General features: G+C 53.7%; 1 protein-coding gene across 5 annotated transcripts in view; it reads right to left on the reverse strand.

Moving 5' to 3' along the window:
• The window catches only part of LOC146338747 (mitochondrial inner membrane m-AAA protease component AFG3L1-like), a 31,858-nt gene extending 10,298 nt beyond the window's left edge, over nucleotides 1-21,560 (reverse strand). For 2 of the 5 annotated variants that reach the window (XR_014784691.1, XR_014784692.1), the window contains exons 1-17: nucleotides 21,369-21,559; nucleotides 17,829-17,898; nucleotides 16,961-17,020; nucleotides 16,624-16,739; nucleotides 16,367-16,516; nucleotides 15,472-15,540; nucleotides 15,110-15,234; nucleotides 14,383-14,653; nucleotides 13,571-13,708; nucleotides 12,812-12,965; nucleotides 11,822-11,929; nucleotides 10,650-10,775; nucleotides 9,490-9,600; nucleotides 8,097-8,212; nucleotides 6,780-6,980; nucleotides 5,621-5,815; nucleotides 3,490-3,999 (exon numbers count right to left, since the gene is read on the reverse strand). Coding sequence is in view for 3 of the 5 variants with exons in the window: in XM_084812635.1 (XP_084668761.1) it covers nucleotides 3,781-3,999; nucleotides 5,621-5,815; nucleotides 6,780-6,980; nucleotides 8,097-8,212; nucleotides 9,490-9,600; nucleotides 10,650-10,775; nucleotides 11,822-11,929; nucleotides 12,812-12,965; nucleotides 13,571-13,708; nucleotides 14,383-14,653; nucleotides 15,110-15,234; nucleotides 15,472-15,540; nucleotides 16,367-16,516; nucleotides 16,624-16,739; nucleotides 16,961-17,020; nucleotides 17,829-17,898; nucleotides 21,369-21,500 (2,361 nt within the window). In the remaining 2 variants the exon portion in view is untranslated. Of the gene's footprint in view, nucleotides 1-515; nucleotides 4,000-5,620; nucleotides 5,816-6,779; nucleotides 6,981-8,096; nucleotides 8,213-9,489; nucleotides 9,601-10,649; nucleotides 10,776-11,821; nucleotides 11,930-12,811; nucleotides 12,966-13,570; nucleotides 13,709-14,382; nucleotides 14,654-15,109; nucleotides 15,235-15,471; nucleotides 15,541-16,366; nucleotides 16,517-16,623; nucleotides 16,740-16,960; nucleotides 17,021-17,828; nucleotides 17,899-21,368 lie in introns of those variants that run through there. The other 3 variants (XM_084812635.1, XM_084812637.1, XM_084812638.1) reach the window with 3 other exon arrangements.
• Nucleotides 21,561-22,647: the final 1,087 nt, after the last annotated feature.

A 22,647-nucleotide genomic window follows, 5' to 3' on the forward strand; every position in this document is an offset into this window, starting at 1 on the left:
CTGGAAGGATTTGTTCTTGACAAATCCATGTTGGCTTCGAGTAATCACTGCATTATGATTACTGCTTATCAGTAATGGAGATGCTCTGATGGAGGAAGTGTGGCCGAAGTAGTTTTATAGGGGGCAGGCCCCAATCAACAGAGTGCAGGGAAGCACCTGACCATGACTCAACCAATGCACTTGCTGGCATAAAGACCGGCAAAAAAGGCCCACTGTGCTTGCAGACCCAGGTCTGAGCTTGGCAACGCTTTGTGACAGGTGGGCACACCACAGCCTTGTCAGTCGCTCACAGACATGTGTCCTCCAGGTGTGTGTGTTTGGGGGTTGGAGCATGGATGCATCTGGTTATGATTCATGGCTGTTCCTGGGCCAGACAGCCTCAGTCTCCACAGGCTCAGAATGGGCCGAGCACAGACCTGCCCCGTCCTGATAATGTACGGCTGAACCATTAAAGCAAGACTACCGTTGCTTTTTGTTTTGTTCTTATGAAGCCAAACAAACAAAACCCCCACAAGCACAAGAAAACAGATTTGTTTATCAAATAAATACATTTGCATTCCCAAATCCAACAAATTCCTTCCTTGGTCTTTGCACGGGAGGAAAGGCTGCTAAAGCTGGGGTCTACAGCACTAAAGCAGGGAACTACTACACATCTGGGTCCCCCACTTTCTGGTTATTAACTGCAGAGCCCACAAATTCTGCTTTTTGCACCCCACCCCCTCAAACCCAGGTGTTTTGCTTTCTGCTGATAACACTGAGGTTCAACCTGGAGCTATTTGTCCAACCAGGTTTGTTCTTTATCATAATCCTCACCGGGAATGCTGGGCCTGCAAGTCTCTTTAACAACTCTTTTCAGCCTCCATATATGTTCCATTTTAACCCAGATATCGATTAGGTTAAAACAACCAAGAGTCTTGTGGCACCTTAAAGACTAACAAATGTATTATGGCGAAAGCTTTCGTGGACTACAGAGCACTTCACAAGATTGTGCCCACACTGGTACTTTGCCCCATTGGTACCCTTAAAGTTTTGGTGCTGAACATTCGGTTTCACATTGTCCTCCATGCAGGATGCTTTCCACAACCTCCACATTGTAATACATTACAAGATACTCATTTCCTCCTTCTGTAATAACTGTGCTGTTTGGGGAGGGGGCGGCGTTAGTGCTTGTATGTTTTGTTTTTAAATCGGGCTGCATTTGCACACAGTGAGACACACCTGCCCTTTTTTACAGGGCTAAATTTACAGAATGTCTGTAAAATCTGAAAAGTGGGGGCAGGGGAATGCTTTCCTTGTGAGAGACTGGAGCACAGAGACGTGAGCACAAGCAGGGAAGTGTCTCTCTGAGGGAAACACAAGTAAGATGACCTCTGCTGGAGAGACCCTGGGCAGCTGCTGCCCATCAGAGTAGACAATATCAGGCAAGATGGACAAATAGTCTGACAGCCTCTGATGTTCCCAAGATTTGCGGGGGGGGGGGGGGGGTAGAAAGAGAAAGGTGGAGGAGGAAGAGCAAGACAACAGGGAGAATGGAAGGCACTGCGACTTTTGTCCGAACAACCACTAAATGCCCTTAAGGGACACAGTGGTGAAGCCACATCCTATTTGGCAAGCTAAACCCAGAGCATGGATGTGGACTGGGAAAGCTATTAGCAGCACCCATTAGAAAATGAGGAAACGTGGGACTCTTTGCAGGGCACCCGTTGAGGAAAAGCTCCTCAAGAACATAAAGTAGATGTTGCCTGTGCTGGGCTTCTAGAAGGAGAAGCAAGTATCCAAACTTGCTTTGGTCTCTGGGTGGAGCAGACATGGCTTTTGATAACGCCAACAAAGTTCTGCTGAGTCAGTAAATATTATTTCTGCCATGTCACTTTGTCAGAAGTATGCTGGACATTGGCAGGTCAAATAAGGAAATGCCAGAACCAGCTGGCAAGGGAGACCAGGCCGACACACAGATGCCACGCGGGAGGCTTCGTGAATGGAGGGTCCTGCTTCGGCATAGCCTCGGCCCAGTGGGCGCTGCATGGGCGATGCCATATTGCCTTGGCACTTGGGAGAAAGCCGGGCAAAATCGCCCCAGCTACAAAAGATTCAACACATCAAAACAACCCCTGATGGTAGAGCAATGGTGCAATTCAGAGGAATCTCTCTGATGCATCCCTCGTGGCAATGAACGGGAATCAATGTGGGCAGCGAGGTGGGTAAAAACGAGAGAGCACCTTGTTCCGCTGCTCTGGCGAAAGAAGGGCTGTGGCGCAGTGCTACAGCACCGACTCTGCGCGCAGACGGCCCTGGGTTCAGTCCTCAGGTAAGGGATCCCAGGCCACGGGGCTGAGGAAGTCTCTAGGCCTTCAGGAGCATCTGCCAAAGTAAAGGGCTCAGAGGCAGCATAAGGCACCCTGGAACAAGTATGGCGTGACTTCCACTGGCCATCCAGGAGGAGAAGGGGGTTCAGACCCAATTCACAACAGGAACTGGAGAAGCAGGTGGCTAAACATTCCCTTTGCCCAGGGTTGTAGAGGTAGGAATTCAGTGCTCTTTGGTAACTGAGTGAGAGGGGCCAAGGAAGGAGCACTCAGAACGGTGGGTGGTGGCAAACTGGATCACGGGTGCCTTCACCTCCGGGTGCTTTCCCTAACTTTGGCTGAAATAGCAAAACTAATGCGGGACATGGGACCCTGAAGGCACTGCAATGGATGATGGCTTGAGCCCAAGTGGAAGGTGCTGGGCACTCAACGCCATCCCATTCTGGCTGGTGTTTTCAAGGAAAATCCTAGCAGGAAGTTGCACCCAAAGATGTCCTAAGCTCCCTGGGGGGGATCAGGCTGGGTTGACATGTAAATCAACAGCAGGACTGAAAGGAATGTGCATCCATTCCCTGACCCTCCCTCAGACAGAGACCCTTGTGCGGGGAAGGCATTCTGCCTGGAGAAACCAGGTACTACTGCGTGAAGAGGGAGCTCCACAGGCAATGAGAAATCAGCGGATGTAATGCATGGGGTGGCCGCAGTCATGAGTGGGGGCATGGGCTGTGCTAGGAGCACCTGCTCCCAGAATCCTCTGGGGCCACGATGCCTACAAGGGGGAGGGGGTCAAGCAGCACCATTTTAGTGAGCACCATGTTCCCACTCCCCACACAGACCCTTTTCCAGCCCCAAACAGGACATCCCACTGACGTGTCTGGCTCTTTGGCTTGCCACGGGAGGCTTTGCTCAAAGGCAGGCAGGCAGGCTGGCTGGCTGGCTGGCTGGCAGGGGGAGCAGAAGGCAAGGTGAAGCTGGAGTGAAAGCACTGAGTGCAGAAAGGCAACTCCTGGTCCCTGCGGCAGGGCTCTCTGCTGGAAAGAACATGCTGTGCCTGTTCTTTTCTTACCTTCCCAGAGCACGGGACTGCATGCCCCATGAGGTCAGGGCACCAGGCTCAGGTAGGTGGGAGGCTGGTCTTGGTCAGTTCAGGGAGAGGCGACTACTTTTCTTTCCCACAACTCACCCATTGCTGAAGAGGTTTGCTTGCTGCAGACAAAATCCCTCCATCGCTGCAGCTGGTCCCTCGGCGAAAGCGGAACCTGACAGCCATGGCCCCAAAGCAGTCCAGATGCGTCCCAGCCCTGCGATTCCGTGGCAAAGCAAGGCTCAGCTGCTCTCTAGCCGCTCTGCAATATCGCCCCATCAGGGCCTGCAAGGGAGACGTTTCCTCTGGGAGCTGATCCGTGGAGAAACAGGCCCCAATGCTTCACCGATAAACCACACGCCGTGCTCTTCCAGGCAGGTCCTTCTTCCTCTAGAGGGCCTTCTCCTGGGCTCGCTTCGCTTGGGCCTCCTCCTCCGGCTCAAGGTTCCAGTTCTTCAGCCCCCTGGGGAGGGAGGTATCTTCGTCTAAGTTCCCGGTCCCCTCAACAAACTCCTCGTAGCTGGACTTCTCTGCAAAGGGCCTCGGCCCCAGCAGCTTCACCATGTCTGCCTTCTCCAGGACTTCCTTCTCCAGGAGATGTTTTCCGACCTGCAGGGAAAGAGAAACTGGTCAGTGGATTCCTCCAGAGCTACCTGCCTTCCAGCCCCTCTGTGTAAATCAGTGTAACTGCCATGGCACCTCGAGAAGGGTGGTTTTGTACTGGGGCTGAGAATTCTCTGAGAGAGATCCAAAGATCTCTTGAGGGGAAGCTGAAGTAGGGAAACTAGTTTGGGGCTGCAATGCAGACATGCGTGGAGGGAGACATCTCACATAAGCAGAATGGCAGATTTCAAGAGGAGGCCTGTTGCGCCCTCTGCTGGTCAGGGTACATCAAACCCATCTGCATCTATACAGAATCTTCAAGAGAACACTAGCAAACAAGGGGTTAACTTCAAGCAGCGTTCACTCAGAAGTCCAGTTAATTCGCCAGCGCTGGGTTTGGGGGGCCCTGGCCAGCCCCCTTCAGCGTGGGTGGGGCCCTGGTTGTCCTACCTGGTGGCAGAGGGCAGCTCCAAGCGGCACCAGGTTGCTGGGTCCAGCTGCCGTTTTAATTTCCCACAATACCCCAAATGGGAAATTAAAATGGCAGATGGACCAAGCTGTCTGGAGTACCAACCCAGAATTATTTTCTAAAGAGGCCCCCCCAGGATAGGCATTATTTATTTATTTGGAGTATTTTTATGCTGCTCCTCAGCCAAAAAGGCTCCCAGAGTAGCCTGTATGTAATCAGTTAAACTAGGTGGTCCCAGCCCGCAGGCTTATGATTGAAAAAGGCACAACACACAAGGGAAAAGGAAGGGGGGGGGAGTAACCTTTCAGCGGGGCGGCCTGCTCTCCCACTCAGCTCCCTCTGTGAAGCATGCTGGAGTGGATATCAGGCAGGGGTGCAGAGCCGCAGGGTGGGGGCCATATTTGGCCCACCTGTGGTTCCAGTCTGGTCTTGCAGGGTTCCCCAGATGGCCACGCCCCATTCCCATGTCCATTTGGTGGTTTCCCTGCTCTGGCGCTCTCCTTCCCCCACTCTAAAAGTTTGAAATGCCTTTTCTAAGGCTGAGTTACTGGCAGGAAGCGCCCTAAGCTAAACTAGAATGCTTTTTTAATTTTGGTGGTGTGGGCCTTTTGCCCCTGGCCCTGTCCACCACTGGGATGTAGCCCCCAAGAGCTTCTCCAAAATGGAATTTGGCCCTCAGACTGAAAGAGGTTCCCCACCCCTGGCATAAGCCGTGGGCTCTGCCAGGGCACTGAAGCTCCGACACCTGCCCACGGAGGCGAGGTACCAACTCCAGCCCTGGTCTGAACCAACTGTTCCACTTTCCACTATGCAGCACAGGACCAAGGATTTGTGGGTTCCAAATGGCTGCTGAAGACAAGCAACACTACAGAAACCACAATCTCTTTAGAAAGAAAAAACAAACTGGGCAGAGAAGAGACAGCCCCTGTCACACAGCTGATTTAAACCTTTCAAACAATAATTTCTGTGTCAATTGCCACTTCTACCAGCCCCAGCTGCACTGACCCCCTTTTGCCTGCAAACCTGATCCACTTCAATCTCTTTCAGATACAGGAGGGGCATGCAGCTGGGGCACTGAGAAATGGATCTGAAAGGCAGGTCGGCCCCCACTTGAGGCACGGCCCACATCAGAATGAGGCACTTGCCCTGCCGTTGTACCTTCTCCACTTGGCCCTGGCAGTGGTGCAGGAGCTCGAGGGTCTTCTCGTAGGCCGTGCTGATCAAGGCACGCACCTCCTCGTCAATAAGCTCAGCGGTGGCTTCACTGTAGGGTTTCTCAGGCGCCAGCCCACCCTGCTGCGGAAGGTCAAAGGAGACTTGGCCCAGCTTGTCACTCATGCCAAACTGCACGACCTAAAAAGAGAGTGACACCACTGAGCCAGCAGCAGGACCAGATGGGTGGATGGGAGAGCAATTTATTACTCCCTGTCATGTCTCCCAACTGTTGGCCTTTGCAGGGTACAGGAGGAGACTCTGACAAAGAGGAAGGTCGGACTGCTCTTCCAGGGTAAAGACAGTCAGTTCTGTATTCAGGGCCTCCTCGGCCAGAAGACACAGCCTTGCCATCACCCTCTGAGTCCAGTCCAGCCAACCCCTCCAGAGAGGAGGCACTAACCACAATACAGATCGTGGCTGCCTGCATAAGGGTTTGGTTGGCTCTAGCTTGCTGCTGAGACAACATCCTCCTGTGTTTCTAGTAGGAGAGAGCTCCAACCAGCAAAGCTCACTCTGAGCTGTCCGTGGTCCTGTTGCAGCTGCCCTTTATATGAGAGGGCTTCTGCCTTTACTTAGACTGCTGTATGTGGGGCACTTACTTTGACTGGACTCTACCTACCTGGCACAACCTCACCTGCCTTGACCTCACTGTTCTACATAGAACTGGATCTCCTCGCTCAAATCTGACCCTGTCAGATGACATTAATTTCCCCTGTGAGTCTCAGGTAACCACAGAATAGGACACTTTTGCCTGAGGCCTGAGGGCATCTATCTTGCCCTGGTTTCCCCAATTTCACAAGATTTTCACTAGACATTATGCATGTTTCCACATGTTATTCTGGAGCCTTGATGGACAGATGCTTCCTTTTTGCAAAACTAACTGTAGGAAGCTCTCAAGCTAACTGGAATACAGACAGCTCAGCTGGCACCAGCTTCTGTGGCGGCAAAGCAGCTGAGAATGCAGATTGTAAAAGTCTCCCTGGATCTCAGCTCGTGCTCTGCCCAGCTTTCTTCCTTGCCTTCCACCTCTGCTTGCCCCTTTCAGTTCCTGACAACCTCCCAGGCCATGAACCAGCATAGGGCTTGTCTTGCTGGGCTTTACCTGGGCATAGGCGCTCTGCGTCACCTTCCGGAGGTCATCCTGGGCACCGGTAGTGATGCGGCCAAACAACAGCTGCTCAGCAACCCGGCCTCCCAGCATCATGCACATGCGGTCAAAGAGCTGCTCCTGCGTGTAGAGGAACTGCTCCCGGGGCAGGTACTGTGCGTAGCCCAGGCCCTTCCCTCGGGGGATGATCGAGACCTGCCAGGCACACACGCGCACAGAGCCACGGTGAGCAGAACGGCAACACAAGCCACAGGCCTGTTCTGCGCAAACTGGGAGGAGAGCCTCATGGGAACTCGGGGGGGGGGGGGACACCCACTCTCGCCTGCTGGGAAAGTCAGTCAAACGTTCACGGCAGAGATGAGGAACCAGTCCTGGGCACGTCGGCTAGGGTTTCACCTGCCCTGCACCTTCTCCCACATGGAGCACGCGAAGCTGAGTAGCCAGGCACCTCCTTCACATGCCACTCGCCATCCCAATGGGAAGCTCCTGCAAGTGCCAAGTCCCTTCCTAACTGGAATCCCCTTATTATCACCAGCAAGGATAACGAGGTTCCTCTCCCCCACTCCTCCCCAACACCCCTCCTCTGATAGCCTCCAGGCTAGGGGAGGGGGCCTGCTAGGAGCAGAGAAATGAGGACCCAAATGATGTACAGCAAAGGCCTCCATCAGCTCCCAGCAGTCTCGGCGAACAGAGCGGTTCTGTATGTTGCACAGGCAACGGAGGGCCTGATTCCCCATTCCCGGGGAATTTCTCTGTTTTGGGTGCAGGCCAACGGTAATGATCCTTTGCTGTCATCCCACTCAGAATTAGGTCCAGCGAAGATCATTTTTTACACCTGCCATCCTCTGCATCTTGACCCAGCCCCATCGACACCACAGGTGAAGCGAAGCCATGTGCTGATGCTTTAGAAGTGGCAAGAAGTGGTGCTGGGAAGGGCCAGCCCACCATGCACCTTTCCTGGTCTAACAGGAGCATCGTTGGGTGCTATGGCTCTTCCTGCATCCATGCTGCAAGACCCTGAGAGGACAAACACCCAGATCCTGGGCAGCTCAGCTCAGCTCAGCCGGGAGGTCCTCAGCACCAGCAGCAGGCTCCAGGGCAGTTCAAGGGCTGGCAAAATACAGCCTGCAGGACTCCATGGACATTCGATGAGCCACCTGGAGCTTCGGGGAACATCTATGCTCCCCTGGCTCCTCCAACAAAATAACCTGTTCTGCATTTATATTGGGAGAGTTTCCAATGGCTAGGGGTCTTCCCCACCCACCCATACTCCTCTGTGGAAGGGCCAGAAGCCCAGGTGAGGAGACACACCTTGAGCAAAGGGTCCGCGTGCTCCAAGAACCACCCAACCACGGCGTGTCCGGCTTCATGGTAAGCCACTATGGCCTTCTCATTTGGCTGCAGGACTTGGGTCTTCTTCTCGAGCCCTGGGGACATAGCAGGGGGAGGGAGGGAGAGCAGAGGCAGTGGAAAGGAATGAGGAAGGTCTTTCTGGGCTTTGCTGGGGTCTCCACTAACCAGGGAACCCTCCAGCAGATAGCAACACACAGGAGAATCCACACAAAACTTCTTATTTGTGGTCCCCAAACACAAAAGGTCACTCTGATTCAGCCTTCCCCAATCTAGCAGCTTCCAGATGTGCTGAACTACAAATCCCATCATTCCCAGCCATGGGAATTGTGGTCCAACACGTCTGGAGGGCACTGGATTGGAGAAGGCTGCTCTAACTGCAAGCTGCATTAATGCCAAGTCTTGGTTTTCACAGGACAGGTCTAAGCCTTAGTTCTCTAACTCTGCTATAGGAAACGTTCTGCCATCAGAAGCTGCAGGGCAGCGCCCTGTTGGCCTCTTTTCTTTGGGAAGTAACGTGGCCAGTTCGTTCAGCCACTGCAGATAGAGGGGTCCACAATCTGTGCACGATTCTGCAGGCTGCTAGAGCTCCACTTCCCCAGGGAAAAATGTCTGTGGTTCTCCCCCCCCCCGGCCCCGCCCCATTTCCTTTCACTAAGTTTCCCAAGCAAAGCGTCAGCAGCTGCAGAGGATTATTTCTGCCTCGGTCCCTCTGGGGACCACTTCCTCTTGGGTGGTGAAGTGCTTATGGTGCTGCAGAGACCTCTCTCCTCCACCACCCAGACAAAACCTGACAGCTCCCTGGCTCTCAGGAACGGAGGGCAACGACGGAGACTCTCAGAGTCACAAGAACGTAAGAAGAGCCCTGAAGCTGAGTCAGACCAAAGGGACAAGGAATCCAATGATCTGTTTCCTGCAGCGGTCAACCCGATGCCTCTAGGAAGGCACACACTGGGCGTGAGGGCCCAGCCTACAGATTTGAAGGCCTCGAAACCACCACCACCCGGAAAAATGGGGGGGGGATTCAGGAAAACCCCTTATTTTCCCCCAGATATTTTGAGAAAGTTGTGTGTGGGGGTGGGTGAGACAGGGTTTCCCTGAGTTTTTCTGTGTTTTTTCCCTAAGCTTTCACAACTCCAGCCTGGCTGACAAGCAAGAGAAGTGCTGTAGAAAGAAGTTCAGTGGCAGATCCACCAGTAAGCCAGCTGGAAATTGCTGGTGCAAACGCCCCCCAACTTGTTCCACAAAAACTGACAAGATTTGCTTCTAAGTAAATGCACAGGATGAGGTAGGCTGCCTGCCCTGGCTTCCCCTGCTGGGTGTCCCACACTTGCAGGCAGGCAGGCAGGCTCACCTCCAATGACCCTCTCAATTGCCTGTTCGAAGTGCTCCTCATTCACGGTGGGGTGGGCGTGTCGCGCAGCAATCAGGGCAGCCTCGTTGCACACGTTGGCGATATCGGCCCCTGCGCAGAGAGGGATGGTGCTGTCAAGGGATGAGCCCTAGAACAGGAACTGGTGCCTCGAGCAAGCATCTGTTTTGCAGAGCGCAGAAGCCCCCTCCCCTCCACTGCAGCTGCTCCCCAGAATGCATTCCAAAGGAGAAAGGGGTTCCAGTTCATCCCCAGAGCTCTGCTGGCATTTCTGGAGCCATCCAGAAAGGCAGGGAGAAGGGTGACATTTCTTGCTATGGCATTCCTACGGCAGGGGGGCAGACCAGCTTACACCCACTGATGGGGATGGAATCAAGTGCCCTTTTTTGTTTTCACTTGGGGGTTCATGTGCCCTTTCCCTTCCTCTCTTAGAAAGGGATCTGCCACAGCACACTTGGAAGGCTTTTCTCCAAGGCAGCCATGCTCTTCTGCAACTGCAGCGTTGCGCAGAATTGGTGGGGCTGAGAGGATCAGGACGCTGCTGAGCCTCGGGGGGCCATCTGCCCCAGGCCACCTCATTCGGTCTGGACCAGAGGTGCAGAAGCCCTGTCAGCCCAAGGGCCGAATGCCCTTTTGGAGAAGCTCTCGGGGATGAACTCCAGTGGTGGGCAGGGCTGAAGGCAAAGGGGGCAGGGGCAAAAATACAAACCCCCAGCCTATTGTAGCTCAGAGATCTTCCTGCCAGCAACTCCGCCTTCGGAGAGGCATTTCAAGCTTTCCGAATGGGGGGAAAAGCTTCACAAACGCTGGGAAACCACCAAATGATAAGTGGTGGAGGAAAGGGGATTTGGCCCTTAGGCCAGAGGTTCTGCACCCCTGGTTTTGACCCTGGGCAAAGACCAGGAAGCTCCTCTGAGAAGATGGCAGATGTCCATGAACAGCACGCAGCACTGCCACGGTGTCGAAGGGTGCTGTTCTTTTCTCTCCAGCTGCTGCCCTTCTACTGCACCCTTAGCCAAAGAAACAACAGCTCCAAACAGCTCGAGCAAGGAAATCATGGCACACCCCACAGGTCCCCCCCTCCCCGCTACCCCATGGCCAATAACGCTCCTGCCCCAGCTAGCATTTCAGCCCCATCTCACCCGTGAACCCAGGAGTCCGAGCCGCCATCTTCCGGGCCAGAGTGTCTCTGCTGATATTTGCGTCCAATTTGAGAGGCCTGAGGTGGACTTTGAAGATGGATGCTCTGCCTTTGATGTCCGGCGGGCCTAGTCAGGAAAGAGAGCCAGGGAGGGATGAGAAGGATGGGTTTAAAGGGGCTGGCTGGGTACTGTCTCCCTCCTGCCCTCTCATGTGGTAGCCAATCAATCTCTCCACACTCCAAAACCTCCCAGAGGCACCAGAACGAGGGAGAAATGCAAGGAGGCACAGGCTATCCCCCCAAAAGACCACCTCACTACAGATTTGGGAATGGAGAGGACAATGTGTCAAGTTCCTGGCCAACCCAAGCCCAGGGAAGACCTCTTTCCGAGGAGGAGGAGTTCAATCCCTCAGCACAACTCTCTCCTACAGTAGACCTGAGGCAACCTGAGGCAACCTGAGGCAACCTGAGGCAACCCGAGGGGCCCTGTGGTAGAGGTGCCTCACCTGAGGTTCCCAAGAAGCCTTTCAGCCCCATCCCAATCCTAGCTGCAGCCATGGCTCATCGGAGCACTGGCACCAATGGACCAAGTGGGATGCTCAGAGCCATCGCCAGAGTGCCTCACTGGCTGCCAGGAGCCCCTTTTGCCCAGTCTCCTCAGGAGCAAGGGTCTACTCATGAGGAGGAAGACCCGGCTCCAACTGTGAATTGGAGACAGACAGCATATGAGCTCTCGCTCTTCCCCAGGCCTTAGCTGGGTTAACAGATCCCATACAGCTACTTCTGCTCCTCTTACGGGCTCAGTTCACAATGGCATATGCCATGCCAGCTGGGTGCGGGCCCCTGGGAAACTCACAAGCACGGCACAAAACCAGCACTTTGCCTCACATCTCCCGTGGGCTGTTCATTCAAAGCTGTACTGGCTCTGATGGTTGTGGGCTCTTGTCTGGCTCCCATGCTGAATGGGCTCCTTGAATTTGTATACGTGGAGCCTGGCAAAGGAGCCCAGGGCCCGGCTCTGCTCGCCCCAACCACTGGCTGCCTTTCCCTACTTGTTGCAGGGTTAACTAGCGGCTACAGAGCAACACAGAAGAGTCCCAAGCCCAAGGCTCACAAACTGGGGACAAAAAAACAGGACCAGGATTTCACACCACTCTATGTGGCCGCTGTTACCAATATAAATCTGCCGATCAAAGCGTCCCGGCCTCATCAGTGCCGGGTCCAGGACATCGGGCCGGTTGGTGCCTGCAAGCACCACCACATTTGTGCTGCTGTTGAAGCCTGCAAAAGAATGGGGGAAGGAGATCAGAGCCAAAGGGCTCAACATTCCTGGTGGTGAAACATCCCAGAATTCGGTGCTCAAAACACAGGCCCAGAGAAACATCCCACAAGCCTTCCTGTGAGGGCGGCTAATTTATTTGGACTGAAAGACATTGTTTTCCAACAAAATGCAGAATATACATTTTTGGACAGTTACGCAATTTGGCTGACTTACTAAATCTCTCTTCAGAAAGGTTTAGAAGCCAATCTCATTGAAAGCAAACAAACCCCATACTGCTGAAACTAACCCTTTTTTAATCCCCAACCACTAAATAATTACTCTCCAGATACTTCTGGAAGACACTCAAGCTTGGACTCTGAGGAGCCTCACATGGAAAGGAGCTCCAGAGCTGCAGAGCAACCACTGAGCAGGCCTCTCCACACGCCGCCATGGCCTGACCTTGGCACAGTGATGGTGCGCCCAGGAGGGCGCTCTCCATCGACAGGACACAAGGAGGGGCTGAGGTGTGAGGGGCTGGGAAAATCCTGGAAAAATTCAGAAAAAGGTTTCCCCCCAAATTCTCCAAAAATCCCTGGGGAAAAAATAATTACACACAAGAAGGGCCCTCCCGGGCCCTCCCAGGCCCCCGTCCCCATTTCCCCCTGATTTCATTCCAGGCCTTCACATCTCTGTGGAGGAGGTGCTTCAGCCAGGAAAGACCAAGGCCTTTCAGGGGGGAACCCTGTTAACCGCCTAGAAACGTCAGCTGGAGGAGCCACCGGGAGGCTGGGGCAAGGAAACGAGGGCAAGCATGTTAGGCTGGGGCTCCAGGGAAACAGCAGCCTTCCCACACAATGCCTCCTCCCCCGCCCCCCCGACACCACTCTGAGGGGGCCGCTCACCGTCCATCTCGACTAGCAGCTGGTTGAGAGTGCTCTCTTGCTCACTCTGCCCCCCCAAGTGCCCCTGGCTCCGCTTCCTCCCCACGGCGTCGATCTCGTCTATGAAGAGGATGCAGGGGGCGTCCTTCCGTGCCAAGGCAAATGTGTCCCGAACCTGAAACACACACCTTTTCCCTGAGCGCTGATCGACCGGCGGAGAAGTGGAACCAGGATGGAGACCCCCCTCTTCTGCTGGAGAATGAGCGGGCTCAGCTGGGGGGTCTGGGCTGGACAGGGAGGCAGGTGCAAGGGATCAGGGACTGGTGCAACTGCCCAGTGTGGGGCAGGAAAGTGAGCCCCAGGCCAAACCCAGAGCAGAGCATTAAAAGCGTAATGCTGAAGCATGAATGCTCACATCACCGGCTAAGGTCTCTAAGGGTGGCTGGGGACTGCTGGGAGTTGTGGGATCTTTTCCTGTCTAAGCACGCATAGGATTGTGCTCTTTGTCCCTTCTCCATTCTCCCCAGTGGACAGGAACCTAAGAAGCTGCTGCATACGGAGTCAGACCCTTGGTTTATCTGGCCCAGTACCGTCAACACTGGGCTGGCAGAGTCTTCAGGGTCTCAGGCAGGATTTCCCCCACAGCCCTAACTGGAGATCGAACCTGTGACCTTCTGCATGCAAAGCAGGGACCCCGCTACTGAGCTACGAGTTCCTGAATCAGCCAGCCGTCTATGAAGCCTGCCAATGCTGGGGGTTTTGCGGGGGCCCCAGCCTCACCCGAGCAGGTCCGACTCCAACAAACATCTCCAGGAACTCCGAGCCATTCACAGTGATGAAGGGGACATTGGCTTCTCCTGCAGTAGCTTTGGCCAAGAGGGTTTTGCCTGTGCCTGGAGGGCCGGTGAGCATTGCTCCCTGCAAGAGACAGTCACATCCCTACATGGGGGACAGTACAGCAGCAAAAGGGCCCCAGGCAGTCCTACGACAGCAAGCCCTTCTCTGAACTGGCCAACCAACATGCTTCAGGTGCTCCCCAAAGCCTGGAATTCTAGCCATCCTGGTCTAAAACATTGCTGGCATGCAGAGGTCTCTCATTCTGGGAGGATTTCATTTATTTACTTGAAGTATTTTTATCCCACTCCTCAGCCAAAAAGGCACCCAGAGCGGCTTACAAGAGCAAGGCACTCTTGCTTGGAGCAAGACAGTCCCTGGCTGGAGGCCTACAATGTAAAAAGACACAACACACAAGGAAAAAGGGGTGGGGAGGGAAGATGAAAAAATCAAGCCTTTCAGTGGAGCTGGCGGTGACAGTGGTGGGCAGGGAAGCCTTCATGGAGGTGGTCTTGAGCAGGGCTGGTGGGTGGGCCCTGCTTCCCCCTCTCATCTCCCTCAGTATAGACTGCTTCACTTGCAGCCCCCCACCCGCTCAAACCAGCACTGCTCTGATGGGCCTGACGGGTGCTCCTGCTTGACCAGCTATCGAGCACAGCTTCAGCTGCCACCCTCACCTCTCCTCCAAAAGCCCAGATCTCACCACTCAGTCTTGCCTGCTCCACCCAGTGCCTTGACTACAAGTCAGGTGCATGTACCTTCGGAATCTTGGCCCCGAGTTCTTGGTACTGCTTGGGATTCTTCAGGAAGTTCACGAACTCCATGATCTCCAGCTTGGCCTCCTCACAGCCAGCCACGTCCTTGAACTGCACCCCTATGTTGCCCTTCAGGATCTTGGCTGTCGTCTCTGCCACGCTGAAGATCCCTCCTCCCCGTCCGCCACGCCCACTGCCCATGGGTCCACGTCTCACAGCAAGCAGCAGGAAGCCAAGCAGCAGCAGGGTGGGCACCATACTCAGGAGGAAAGAGCTGCAAGGGGAGACGGTCAGGTGTCTCATGAGCTGCGGTGGGGGACACCGGGAGAGCGGCTTCAGTGCTGCTGCTTCTGACCTGCTCTGGGACTCGCCCAGTCCCAGCTCCAGGTTTCTGAGGGCTCTGGGGCAAGACACTCTCCATGGGCCCCCTCCCTCAGATAGTCTTCCTTCTCACTGCCATTGTCTCCAGCTTCTATTGCTCCTCCTCCTCTTTCTCATCATTGCTGCCACTTGCTTGACAGGCGGAGAACAAGGAGGTTGTGACATCTGCTGCTCCTCCTTCTCACAACCGCCACTGTCTGGGCCAGAGCGAGAGGCAGTTGGACGAGCAGCTGGAATGGTGAAGAGGGGGAGCAAGTCCCGGGGGCTCTCGCCAGCTAGCCTCTGCTAGGGTGTGGGGCCTTGGCAGGTGCCCCGCCATGCCTACCCTTGACGCCGGCCCTGCACTCACCCATCACTCTCCGTGCTGTAGACCACAGAAACATGGTGCGCGGTGTCGATCCCCAGCTCCAGTTGAGCGGTCTCCAGATTTTGTTCAAATGTATCCACACTGCCAATGCTGAACCAGACGTACCTCTGCAGCAACCAATGAGAGATGATGAATGATGGACTTCATGCACATGCAGGCCCCTGCAGTCTTTGCAGACCCTCCTCTTGTTCAGGGGTGGAGGGGATAACTGCGGACCCCACTCCCTCACTACCAGACTGCTCTGGCACATGGCTTTTCTTTCAAAGGACCAACTGTGGCAGCCAGGACTGCACGGCCTTCCTCCCTCCCTCCCCCTCAGCTCCCCCTCCCCAATAATTCCTTACTTCCGAGGTAGTGCCAGGGACTGGGAACACCCGCACAAAGTCTTTGTTCACCACTTCCAGTCGCTCCACCTGAAGAGAGAAAGTGAATGGGGGGAAAGGAGGAGGAGGAGGGGGGAGAGAGAGAGAGAGAGAGAGAGAGAGAGAGACTGACTTCCTTGGTGCAATTTTCAGGGGGCAGATATGTTACTCTGTTGCAGCAAAAATAATGATTTCCTTGCTCGAGTCTTGTGACCAACAAATTTATTGTCGCAGCAGCTTTTATGGACTATAAACCAGTGGTGAAATGCTTCAGCCTCCCTGGACACTCTGTCATTGACCTTAGAGTCAGCATTCAAAGGGAGATGAGAGGGAGAGATGGCAGAGTTGGAGTTCATCAACAGATTCAATTCCATCACTAGAGGCTTGAAAAGGGATAAAGGATTTTTATCACACTGCATGTGTTAATTGGGTTACCTAGTGCCAGGATGTTTGTGTTATCAGCAACAACTGCACTGTGAATTGTGATTGTCGCTTTTTGCACTGCATTTCTTTCGGACCTCACTGTTCACAGTTCCCCACCCCCAGCACCATATATGCTGTACATACACCTGAAGCTCTCCATAACACCCCACACATCTGACGAAATGGGCTATTGTCCAAAAAAGCTTCTGCCAGAATACACATTAAGGTCTTTAAGGTGCCACAGGACTCCTTGCTTTTTCTTGCTGGAGGGTCACAAAAGAGGTTGTGAGCACATGCAACGCCTGCTTAATGGCAGAAGTCACCCCCTAGTCACTCTCCCTGCTCCCGCCTCCTCCTTCAGGTGGCCACACTTGCTGCTAAGGCCACTGCAGCAGACCGGTAAGAATCAGGCCCGAGTAAAGTGTGTGCATGAGGATACAACCCTTTGCCTCACCAGTCCTCTGGCCAGGTAGTATTGCACAAATTGTTTCCAGCTGATCTCTCTGCCTGGATCTCGCCAGTAGAAGTACAGGAATCCTGAGACAACGCCGGCTCCCATGATCACCAGGTACCGGAAGTCCTTATTATCCCATGGGAACTCTCCCTGGTGGCAAGTAGGGAATGGTTATAGTCACTGTTGGGTCATTTTACATTTCTGTTTTAGTCCCCCGATCCTCACAGTTCCAGGCAGTTAACAGGACGGATACAAACCTTCTGTATGCGACTCCACCACCCCGAATCCTCCTCCTTCCTTCCTCTCTTGCCTCCTCCACCACTGCTGCCCCCTGCATTTTTCAGGTGACTGAGACCTGTGGAACCACGAGGTTCTAGGGAAGAGAAAAAATTAAGACTATCCAAAGGCATTTGAAAGGCGACACCTGTCACCTGCTGTTTGAATATCAGACATATGGCTGCAGGTAGAAAACGAGGGGTGGCAGAACAGGATAGGGAGAGAAATGAGAGATGTGGCAATTCCTGGAACACCAGGCATTCAATATCATCAGAGAAGTAAATGAGGAGGAGCGAGAGGGAAGGAGAGGAGGGTTACTTTGATCATCAGGAGCACTGTTTGCTGGATGCTGGCTCTTTTCGTCTGTCTTTTCAAGACCTATGGGACGAGAAGAGATCTTATTGTTCACAGCTTGGGTGGTTGTCTTTTCTTCTTGGGTGTTCCCAGACTCTGCCCAGCCTGGAGAGGAGACATACTGGGGGACAAGTGGCTCATCACCGTCGAGCCACATTGGCTCTAGTGGCCCAAGAGCAGAAATGCCCAGAACCTATGTCCCGTGCCCACACCTGACACTTCAGCCCGAAGGGCAGGCGGGCTAGTCAGCAACTATCCACTGGCCAGAAGAGATGATCCTGTGACCCTGCCTGGTCCTGTCAACCACAGTTGGCGGCAGGCCTCAAGGTCACATCTAGCCTTGCCACCTGGCACACTTATCAAGGAAGGGACCAGAGCTGGAACAAAGGACCTCCTGCAGTGGGGGGTGGGATCTCTTTCAGCCCAGGGGAAGAATTCAGTATCAGGGAAGTTCTCAGGGCAGCATTCCAGGGGTAGGCGGGGCCAAAGGCAAAGGGGTGGGGCCAACATATCCAAAATGCTAAAAGTAATGGCCTATTGTGGCTTTGAGCTCTTCCTGCCAGTCACTAAGCCGAGGAGAGGCATGTCAACCTTTTAGACCAGGGGAAAATGTGCAAAAGCCAGGAGACCACCAGACGGTCAGCAGTGGGGGGAAGGGGGCGTGGCCATTTGGGGAACCCCACAGGCTGGATTTGGTCCACAGGTCGGAAATCCAACAGCCCTGTTCTACAGGCAAAGCATGTGCTCAACAACCAAGCTAGAACCTCCACGACATTCATCCTCCCAGCACTCCTGCAGCCAAAAGCACCCCCACTCCCCCGGAAAGACATACCTTCAGGTGGCTTGGAGCACATCCAGTGATGGAAGGATGTGATGCGGCCTGGATGGACCCTCTTAAACCACTAGAATGAGCAAAGGGCAGCATTGGTCTCCCGAGCGACAGCAAGGTTCCCTCCCCCTTTCCCCTGAACAAAGTTAAGAAGTACAGATGAGCAACCCAGTGGCCATAAAGGCCTCACAGCATGTACTCAGAAGGGAGCTGCAGCAAAATATTTTCTGAATCAGGAGTTCTACAACTAACAGCTGAAAACTAAGAATGGGAGCCAATGCGGTGCCCCAGCTAGAGTTATGCTCTGTTCTACTCTTAAAGGCGGCCTAAAACTCACTTCACATTTAATGAACAGGCAATTGCTGAGCACTGGAGATGGGAGTTTAATTCTCTCCTCTGCTGCTGATTTGTTGTGCAGCCTTGGGCAAGCCACTGTTTTAGCCACCTGTAAAATGGGACCAATACTGACCTACCTCAGCACGTTAAAATAAACAGCGTAACGTATGCAGTCAATTAGAGGTGCTTGGCCAAGGGCATCCTTCCCTGACCTGGTGCCTTCCAGATGTACTGGACTACAACCCCCAGCATCCCTCAGCCAGCATACACTGGCTGGGGATGCTGGGGGTTGTAGTCCAACACATCTCGAGGGCGCCAGGTTGGAGACAGCTGGCCAAGAGGATACGCCTGCTGGGACCATGTTAGATGTCTAACAGGAAAGTCCCTGAAGTTCCTGTTCACACAGGCAAAATGCTCCGATTCTTGGGAGGAGCAGAAACTGTTTTCCTCACCGAAACCTCCATGTCACTGTGGGAAAAGCTGCACTTACTGATCTGCCATGCAGCTATGCAACATCCAGAGCCTTGGGCAGGAAAGCAATGCGGTGGTTCCCACTTCCCACTCTTAAACTCCTGATCTCCAATAAGGCTACCATGAGTCCTGAATCTCTGTTCTAAGAAAATGTAACCTAAGAGAGTGGCAGCTTGGTGTAGTGGTTAGAGGTCTGGGTTTAGGATCAAGGAGACCCAGGATCAAATCCCAGTTCAGTTCACAGGGTGACCTTGGATCAGTCACACACACTCAGCCTAGCCTACCTCACAGGGTTGTTGTGAGGACAGAAGGGAGCACGGAGAGAGATCCATATATGCTACCAAGGGTTCCTTGGAGAAAAAGGTGGGATATAAATATAATAAAATGAAATAAAAATGATGGAGCACCTCTCCCAGCATGAACCTACTCATTTACTACATTCATCATCTAAGGCCCTCCTCCAGGTGCCTCCTCCAAGGGAGGCTCAGGTGGCAACAAGGCGGGGTGGCTTCTTGGTGGTGGCCCCCCAATTATGGAATTACCTCCCCCAGAGAGATACCAAAACATTGGTAGCTGTTCTGGTGCCAGGTTAAGACTTTCTTCTTCTCTCAGGCATTTGACAGTATATAATGAGGTTTTAATAAAGTCCTGGATTTTCTTATTTTGGATTGTTTAAAATAGCTTATATATATGCATGTGTGTGTGCTGTCTGTTTATATGTTTCTATGCAAACAGTTTTTACACATTATGTATATTTTATTTTTTACATTTTTAATCTTTGTAAACCACCCAGAGAGCTTTGGCTATTGGGCAGAATAGAAATGTAATAAATGAAATGAAAAATAGGTTAAGAGAGGGAGGTGGTCAGGGATTAATTGCGGGGAAGCAGAAGGCACTGGAAATGTACGCTGCTCTGAACCTCTGGGCTAGGAATGGCCCATAACTGGATGTACATAAGCCAATAGGGGCTTAAGGGCCTGGAGCACCTCCCCTATGACAGAAGATAACAACAGCTGGGATTGTTTAGCTTGGAAAAAAGGAGAGTAAGGGGAGACATTACAGAGGTGTACAACATTATGCATGGTGTGGAGAATGTGGATAGGGAGACACTTTTCTCCCTCTCTGAAAATACTAGAACCTGGGGTCATCCTGTGAAGCTGGTTGGTGGGAGATTCAGAACAGATAAAAGGAAGGTCCTTTTCACACAGCGTATAGTTAACTATGGAATTTGCTACCACAGGATGCAGTGATGGCCACCAACTTGGATGGCTTTAAAAGGGGGTTGGACAAATTCCTGGAGGAAAAGGCTATCCATGGCTATTATTCCTGATGGCTATGTGCTACCTGCAGTACCAGAGGCAGTGAACCTATGTGCACCAGCTGCTGGGGAACATGGGTGGGAGGATGCTATTGCACTTGTGTCCTGCTTGTGGGTTCCTCGTCGACAGCTGGTTGGCCTTTGTGTGCACAGAATGCTGGACTAGATGGACCCTGGTCTGATCCAGCAGGGCTCTTATGTTCTTAATAAAACCCACTGGGCTGGGGTGACCTGCGTCATGTGGAGTTCATCCTTTGCATGGGTGTTTCCAGATGAGGCTCTTATAGTGCAATTGCCCCATTCACGTAATTTTACGGAGTCCAGATGCTGCCGCCGCCTTCCACTCATAACCCTCCCATGTTTTCCCACTGCTTCTTCCATCATTTTTTCTTCCCATAGAAAATGCATTAAGGAGAAAAAGACGGGAATAGCTGCAAAATAGAGAGCCAGGGTGGTGTAGTGGCAAGAGTGTTGGATTGGGAGCTGGGAGATCCAGGTTCTGGTCCCCACTCAGCCATGGAAGCTCCCTGGGTGACTTTGGGCCAGTCACACACTCTCAGCCCAACCTACTTCACAGGGTTGTTGTTGTGAAGATAAAATGGAGGAGGAGGAGAACGTAAGCCGCCTTGGGTTCCTTGCAAGAGGAAAAAAGGCGGGACATAAATGCAATAATGAAATAAATAAAAATCCCTTTGGATTGTTAGCGCCGGGCGCCCTCGGCCTGGAAGTACCCCAGGTGGCATGCTGCGACGCGGGCAGGCGAGCCCTCGTTCCGGAGGCAGCACTCGCAGCTTTCGTGATCAACGGGACGCTGCAGATGCGCCCGCGCAGAACGTGCTCCTTCGCGCCCAGGCCTTCCCGAGCGGGAGAAAATGGTTTAAAGCACTCCAGACGTCGCCCTGCAAACGCTTTCTGCGCCCGGAGGGGAGGCGGCGACTGGCGCACACCGCCCCGCTCGGGGCCGGGCCGGGGGCGAGGCTGAGCGGCCCGCGGCAGTCCTCCCACGTGGCCTGCCGCGATCAGCCCCGCATCGCGCGCGGCGCGGCGGCCAAGCCGCGGGGCGCCTCGGGTGGCGCAGCAGGCGCGGCCCAGCGCCGCGGCCCCAGCGTTGCCCGGGGGGGCGAGCGGCCCCCGCCCATCCCCACATCAAACGTAACTGCATGCAATCAAGCGCCTGCTGATTGGTCAGATCCCCTCCTCGCGCCGCGCCCGGGCCCCAGCGGGAGGGGCCTAGGCCTTCGCTCCGCCCAAGCCCAGAGGGAGCCTCGTTCGGGCCACGCCCACCGAATACGGCTTATCATGGAGGCACCGGCCGCCTTTCCCAACTCTAGGCCTTTATGAGGGGGGGGGCTATACGCAGCCCTGCTGTTGCATTTACGACAGTACCGTACATGAAGCAGTCTCTGCCATTTCCTCACCTGCCGGTTCAGGGCCAGTTCCCGGAACCCGGGGCAACGGCCCCTCCACAAGGCGGCCAAAGGAGGCCCGAAAGCCGCGGCCGCCAGTCGATGAGCCATAATTGCCCCACCCCTCGGCCATGTACTGCGCATGCGTTAACCCGTTTCAATAGTACACGCTCGTAGCGCGCAGGCGCCGTAGCCCTCCTTTCCCTCCCTTTCTGAGAGAGTGAACGACATATTGTGTCACTAGGAAACGGCTCGGCTTGACATCCGGACCCTATGACTTATAGTTCCGGGTTTAAACTTGCTCGAGAATACTCCATCGGCGACACTCGGGACGGGGAGAGTCGTGTCTTAACATGCCAACCCTCCTGACGCGGCTACATAAAGACACAGCTCCTGGCTAAACGTGGTTGGGCAGGCTTGCTTCTTTCTGCGTGGTGAAAGCCTTATTGCGGCCCCTTATATTCAGGGAATTTTACTTTTCAGGTGCTCAGAGACACATTTGTTACCTCAAACGCATCAGACCCTTGGTCCATCTTGCCCAGTATTGTTGATGCTGACAGCGGATCTCCAGGATTTCAGGCGGGAGTTTTGCACAGCTGGGAGTACAGACCACCTTACCTGTCTCCTGAGAAACCTGTGCGAGGGTCAAGAAGCAACAGTAAGAACCGGACATGGAACAACCGATTGGTTCAACATTGGGAAGGGAGTACGACAAGGCTGCATATTGTCGCCCTGCTTATTTAACTTATATGCAGAGTACATCATGAGAAATGCCGGGTTGGATGAATCACAGGGCGGAATTAAGATTGCTGGGAGAATTATCAACAACCTCCGATACGCAGACGATACCACCCTAATGGCAGAAAGCGAAGAGGATCTAAAGAGCCTCTTGTTGAGGGTGAAAGAGGAGAGTGCAAAAGCTGGTTTGAAACTCAACATTAAGAAAACTAAGATCATGGCATCTGGCCCCATCACTTCCTGGCATATAGAAGGGGAAGAAATGGAAGCAGTGACAGATTTTACTTTCTTGGGCTCCAAGATCACTGCAGATGGCGACTGTAGCCATGAAATTAAAAGACGCTTGCTCCTTGGGAGGAAAGCTATGGCAAACTTTCCATAGGAGAAGCTTTCCACGGCTTCTCCTGCAGGCCCTGGCCCTGGAGAGCCAGGGCCTGCAGGAGAAGCCACCACCACCGGGGAAGAGGTGTGCTTGCTGCTGCTGGGCCTGCTGCTGCTGCCACCACCACCACCACCACCAACAACAACAACAACACCAGGCCTTCCCCATGGA

The sequence above is a fragment of the Heloderma suspectum genome, chromosome 8 (genome assembly GCF_057233095.1).
Source record: "Heloderma suspectum isolate Gila_16-S chromosome 8, 16-S_ref, whole genome shotgun sequence".
NCBI lineage: Eukaryota > Metazoa > Chordata > Lepidosauria > Squamata > Helodermatidae > Heloderma > Heloderma suspectum.